We start from the raw sequence: 6,184 nt of genomic DNA, 5'->3' as shown, positions 1-6,184 counted from the left end.
AGCCTGGCTCCCTGCTGCAGATGGAGATCTCCCCCAGCCTGGGGGCAGCACCCAACCCCAGGCAGCTGGGCTCTGCTTGTGGCAGAAGGTGCTTCCCTGGGAGACCAACACTCAAGCAACACCTTGCAGTGTTCACCTCTCTGCCCTGCTCTCCTCCCTCCTATAGAGTGAGGGCAAAAGGGCCAGAGGTAGATGGACTCCCCAAGAGAGCTGGAGTACCAGAAGGATGCAATAAAGGGTGCTGGTTTCCCCACTGGCTTGCCCAGATTTGTCTTTTCCCACAAAACCTTGAGCTTTGGGCTGACCCCTGGGATCTGCACAGCCTGCTGGGCTCAGAGCCCTGCACTCCTCTGCAGGGTGCCTGCTGCTGCCCAGCACCCAGCAGGGGTGGGATCTCCTGGCCATGGTTGCCTGCAGAGGAGCCCAGGCTTTGACAGGTTGTATCTCAGCACCAGGATGCCACTGTGTCCAGGACTCTGGGGATTTTAATGCCCCTTCTTATCAAGAAATAGTTTTGCACTGTTTTTTTTCAAGAGAATGAGCTTGTAAGTAATCTCAGTAAAAGGCAGAGCCTTGGCATTGCCAGCCCTGTAAAACAACAATAACCCAGTAACATGGATAGCCACATGAAAATGGATGAGCAGGGGGCATCCCATCCTGCCCGGAGCACAGTGCAGAGGGGAAAATGGTGCTTGGAAGCTGATGCCTTGCCCCTCAGCCACTCAGTTTTGGCCAGAAGGCTGGATTGTGTTCCTTTCCTTTTCAGATTGTGTCCAAAGGCATTCCCATGCGAGCAAGAAGGATACACACACCCTCAGGGAAGAAGTACTCCATCCCCTACGGGAAGAAGAACCAGGTACTTGGTCTGGTGTCACTCAGAGGTGCTTTGCAGAGCACGAGGGGTCTTTGCTGGTGTTTGTAGCTCCTTGTGATGGACAGCCTGGGGCTCCTGCTCTTAGCAAGGGTGCTGTGAACAGGAAGGGTGGTGTTCCTCACCCAGCCGTGCAGAGCATCCCTCAGCAGTGCCTCCAAACCTCCTGTTTGTTTCCCTTGCAGTACATTCTCTCTGTGGACAGAGCAAACTTAAACAGAGAGCTGCTCACAGGTAGGTTGCTGTGGCTGTTTGCAAACACTGTTATACCCTGTTGCCCAAGGATTTAGGGGTTGCCCCATGACCAGGAGACTGTGGGCCCCAGGCTCTCTTTGCTGATGAGTTTGGCATAACCTGGCTCTCAGAGAGTGGAAACATGAACTAGCTGTGTTTTTAAGAAGCAAATCTATGTTGTTTCCCTGCTGCTTGTCTGACACAAAAGGATATTTAAACAAGATTCCCCCGAGGCCTTTCTGCATGTGCAGAAATCTCTGAGGAGCAGCTCTTCTGCATTTGCCCTCAAGTGGGCTCCTCAGCTCCCTGCCTCCTGATGCTCTGTGCATCAGAACTTCACTAGCTGAAGCAAGAGGTGACTCCTCAGCCTTGCCTCAGTTCATGGCATCTTCTGTAGGCCTTGACTGTACAGACATAAATAGAAACTGTTGGCAAAGTGTGTAACCAGGCCAGGCCAAATTTCCCCAAACTTCCCGCTGATTACAGGCACCACACCCCATCTTGAAATGCAATGTGGTGATGGTGGGAAAAGGTCAATGACTCATGGCATTGCAGGGAAGAGAGAAATCTCTGCAGGATTCCATGGACTTTTTAGATAGTTTTCACCAGAGTTGACCAAACACAGTCCTAGTGTGCCCTGCCCACCAGCCATCATCCAGCACAGCAGTATTACTTGCTGTAATGGCAAAAGTCCCTATAACTTAGAGATCCCTTGGAAGTATTTTTGGGGTCACACTACAAGCCTCTACATTGAGTTGTCCTTTCACAGCTGCTGAGAAGTACTCCAACACTAAACTGTACTTTGGACACAAGCTCCTGGGGTGCAATGCAGAGCTGGGGACGTTAACCATAAAAAGGTAATCCCTGTGCCAGCCTGGGATCAAGTGCTGTGCTCAGTTGGTTTCTGCTTAATCATTCATGAAACTTCAAACAGTTGAGCAATCTCAGCTTGAAACTAGCATGTTGTTCCTGAGCAGGCAAAACTTGGTGTCAGCTCTGGAAAGGAGAGACATCAAAGCAGGGTTTGTGGGGAGGCTGAAAAATTTTCAGCAACCCCCTAACTCCCCAGCAGCATGACAGTAAGTAAACCAGTCTCCACAGTGCTGTTTTTCAGGGACAGATTGCTCATCAGGGAGGGCAGCTAATGACCTCATTCTGTAGTGAGGTTCTGTGGGTACCCCCATCCCCCTGGGGATGCAGGTTCTCTGAAATAGTAGCCTGCATGAAGTGATATCCCTATGAAGTTATCCCAACAGCACCTGTCACATTCTTGGTAGATCTGGCAAGGTTATGCTTTTGATAACCTACAGGATAATTACTTTTCCTGTTGCTGAGCTGCCCAGTCAGTGAAAGCCAGTTCTTCCCTCACCCAAGAAGTTTAATAACACTGGAGGTGGCATTCTGTAAAAGGCAGATCCACTGTGCCCAGTGACACTGAGCTGGCCTAGGGTTACAGCAGGATTGATCCAAGGCACTCTCTTGTTTCAGGTATGACCAGCAGCCATTGGAAGTCACCTATGATCTCATTGTGGGATGTGATGGAGCTTTCTCAACAGTCAGGAAGCAGTTCATGAGGCAAACACGCTTTAACTACAGTCATGAGTACATTCCTCATGGCTACATGGAGCTGACCATCCCTCCCAAGGATGGAGATGTAAGTCTGCCTCTCCTGGTGGCTGCTACCACCTTTGCAGATGGGACACACGACTCCCCTCTCATGGTGGCTCTGCTACAGCAGCTCTAGAGAACTAATTTCTCACTTGGGCCTCAGCTAAGGAATTAAAACTTTCCTAGGAGAAGGCAGGCATCTCTTCCTCTTCCAGTGGTGGTGTCAATGTCTTGGTACCTGGCTGCAAAAATCCTAGAGAGCCTAGCCTGCAGTGGAGTTAGCTCTAGCCCTGAGAGGTCCTGGGGATATGGGGACATGTCTGTAAGGACACCAGCGATTGCAAACCAACAGATTTTTGCCCATTTTTCCTACCCTTTCCTCTTGCCCTTGTTCTGTGTCTTCCTGAAGCACCAGGTACCAGAAAGGGGCCCTGTGGCCATTGTGTCTTCTCAGGGTACAAAGGATAGGAACTGGTGTGCTGGTGTGGAGGGGAAGCAGAGGCTGGACTGGGGAAGCTGAGCAAGGAGGGACAAGGACATAAGGTGATTTTTCCTTCTCTTTCAGTTTGCCATGGAACCAAACTACCTCCATATCTGGCCAAGAAACACCTTCATGATGATTGCACTGCCCAACATGGTGATGATTCACGGGGCATGGGATGGAGCTTGTGGGGATGAACTGTCTGTGGTGGCAGGCATATGACAGGGGCTGGGAAGGCCAACAAGGTGCCAGGAGGGACCCCCAATCTGTGCCAGGTGTCCCACAGCCTGAAGGGGTGCAGGGTAGGACCCCCAGAGCCAGCCCTGCCTCACAGCAGTGATCTGTGCCACTTCTCTTGACCCACACGTCTGAGCCTCCTGAAAACCAGCTGTCTGCAGCTGGATGAGATAACCCAGGCACAGCAGCAGCAGGGCTGTGTGCCAGACCCAGGCTGGCAGACCATACACTGACCATTCCTGCCTTCCCCCTGCCTCCCCCAGTGTGTACAAGCCCACCATGGGAAACGGGGTGGCTGGGCCCTCATGCCTGCTGCATAGCAGGTCACCATAACTGCTGGGTGACAGATGGCACTGAGCTGCTGCTCTCTGTGGCTTCTGGGCTTCTTTCTGACCTTCCTCCCCACCTGGCAGGACAAGTCCTTCACCTGCACGCTCTTCATGCCCTTTGAGGACTTTGAGAAGCTCACGACGGGGGATCAAGTGCTGAGGTTTTTCCAGACCCACTTCCCAGATGCCATCCCCCTCATTGGAGAGTAAGTGTTCCCAGCTCCCCTTCCTGCTCATTATTGCAATGCCATAAAGCCAGGGATGCATTCCCACCCAGCCTCAGGGTCCTGGTGATGGAGCCTCTGCTGAAGCTGGTGGGCCAAGGGGTTGAGGATGTTGTTGGGGCAGATCACAAGGGCCCATAGGTCTGCAGAGGGGGGGGTGCCCAGGTGTGAGGGTAGCCCAGCTGTTCAGGCAGCTGAGCTGTGCAAACAGTGAGATGGTAGCTGACAGCCTGAGAAAAGCTGGGCTTGGCAAAAAAAACCCCAACAAACCACTTTGCTGACTAATCCAAGTCTGGCACTTCTTGGTTGCATGGCTATAAGAGGTTTTGGAGCCTCTACATTTTTCCTAGCACAAAAAAAAAAAGGCTTAGTTTTTGCATCCCAGTGCTGACAGTGCCCATGGCCCTGGCTCCCTAAGCTTGGACATGGCACGACTTGTTCTTCTTGTCTCTTGGTGGCCCCACAAGTGAAGTATCTGTTGTTTTGCATGAAGGCGAGAGCTGAAGCACGATTACTTTTTGCTGCCAGCCCAGGCCATGATCTCTGTCAAGTGTTCCTCCTACCACCTGGCTTCCCGCTGCGTCCTGATGGGAGACGCCGCGCACGCTGTCGTGCCCTTCTACGGGCAGGGCATGAATGCAGTAAGTTCATGGCTGGCCCTGGGCTGTGTCACTTGGTCCCCACTCTTTTCCCCTAAGAAAAGCCTGGGGTGTAGCTCCATGAAGTTCTTGGGCTGGCCAGTCTCACAGTCTGATGTCCTCTGCATCGGCAGGTGTTGAACTGGACAGTGGTGCCGCCTTCCCATGGGGTAGAGGGTTGTGTGAGAGGGGGTCCAGCAGGGCAGCCCCAGGCTGCCAGGAATGGCAATGTCCTGGATTTCTCTATGAGACCCCTGGCAGAGTGGCCTGAAAACTCCTGCCCTGAAGCTGTGGTCAAGTGGGACCCTGCAAGTGCAAACAGCTACACGAGCTGAGCATCTGTGAGAGCACTTCTAGTGAATGCATGGCTGCTTCTGCCTATTTACTCTCTAATTTTCCTCCCAGGGCTTTGAGGATTGTCTGGTCTTTGATGAGTTAATGGACCAGTTCCACAATGACCTTGGTGAGTGCAGTGAGGAACATGAGCAGAGGAAGTTCCCTCTGCAGCTGAAGGCAGCTGGATACCTACTGGGGAGCTGCCTGGGACCTGCTGCTTTCTCTTCCTAGGTGCCTGCCTCCCTGAGTTCTCCAGGCTGAGGGTGCCAGATGACCACGCAATCTCGGATTTAGCCATGTACAACTACATAGAGGTAGGTGAGCCCCACACAGGCTTGTGGTTCCATGGGCTGTGCATGTCGTGGCAACTCCCTCAGGATGTGCACGAGGGGCAGGGGCTCTGGCAGGACTCTGGGTGGGATCTCACCCCTGCAGATGTTCGTCTAAGAGCTCCTTGGGAATGTTACTGGGGCTAGGTAGGCTGGACTCCTGCCATGCCCCCGCAGGACAGGCAGTGGGAGAGCTAGCAGAATGCAGGAGAGCTCTGCCAAGGTGCTCAGCAAAAGGGTGATGGTTGCTCTGTCACAGATGCGTGAGCACGTGAATTCAACGTGGTTCATCTTCCGGAAGCACGTGGACAACTTCCTCCACACCCTCATGCCTTCCACCATTGTCCCCTTGTATACCATGGTAAGGCCAGCACCTTGGTCCACACTCCCTGAGCCACCAATGAGCTCCTCCTGGCTGGCTTTGAGGTGGTGATGTGCTCCTGCAACCCTCCCAGGTGACCTTCACCAGGATTCGCTACCATGAGGCGCTTCAGCGCTGGAAGTGGCAGAAAAAGGTTGGTTGGTGGTGGTGCCATGAGCCTGGTGAGCACCCTCCACATCACCAGATATCCCTGGGCAGGGTGGTGCAGGTTTCTCTTTGCACTTGCAGATAATCAATCAAGGGCTCCTTGTGCTGGGGGCAGCAGGACTGGGTGGCACCTGCCTGCTCATAAAGAGGCTGGCACGGGACCTGGACTTCCACGTGGAGAACTTGTGGGGCTGGTCCCGTTATCTGAAGAGTATTGGGAATTTTCCCTTTGGCACACAAATGGCTTAAAAGGAAGGGGGAGCTCCTGGTTGTAATAAAGGTGAATGCACGGGCTGGATGGTGTGGTTTCCGTTGGGATGTGGCGGGGCAGCTCCTGCAGCCCCTGTGGCTCCTGCCCCTCTGGAGTG

At 53.2% G+C, this 6,184-nt stretch overlaps 1 protein-coding gene across 1 annotated transcript in view; it reads left to right on the top strand.

Moving 5' to 3' along the window:
- The window catches only part of KMO (kynurenine 3-monooxygenase (kynurenine 3-hydroxylase)), an 8,533-nt gene extending 2,468 nt beyond the window's left edge, over positions 1–6,065 (top strand). The window contains exons 4-15 of the mRNA XM_010001053.1: positions 767–856; positions 1,057–1,105; positions 1,875–1,962; positions 2,594–2,759; positions 3,279–3,350; positions 3,845–3,966; positions 4,478–4,625; positions 5,028–5,085; positions 5,190–5,272; positions 5,547–5,648; positions 5,743–5,802; positions 5,898–6,065. Coding sequence (XP_009999355.1) covers positions 767–856; positions 1,057–1,105; positions 1,875–1,962; positions 2,594–2,759; positions 3,279–3,350; positions 3,845–3,966; positions 4,478–4,625; positions 5,028–5,085; positions 5,190–5,272; positions 5,547–5,648; positions 5,743–5,802; positions 5,898–6,065 — 1,206 coding nt within the window. The remainder of the gene's footprint in view (positions 1–766; positions 857–1,056; positions 1,106–1,874; positions 1,963–2,593; positions 2,760–3,278; positions 3,351–3,844; positions 3,967–4,477; positions 4,626–5,027; positions 5,086–5,189; positions 5,273–5,546; positions 5,649–5,742; positions 5,803–5,897) is intronic.
- Positions 6,066–6,184: the final 119 nt, after the last annotated feature.

Source organism: Chaetura pelagica, unplaced genomic scaffold (assembly GCF_000747805.2).
Source record: "Chaetura pelagica isolate M959 unplaced genomic scaffold, ChaPel_1.0 scaffold611, whole genome shotgun sequence".
NCBI lineage: Eukaryota > Metazoa > Chordata > Aves > Apodiformes > Apodidae > Chaetura > Chaetura pelagica.
Note: the sequence above shows the minus strand (reverse complement) of the source record. Positions and strands in the feature narration are given on the sequence as shown.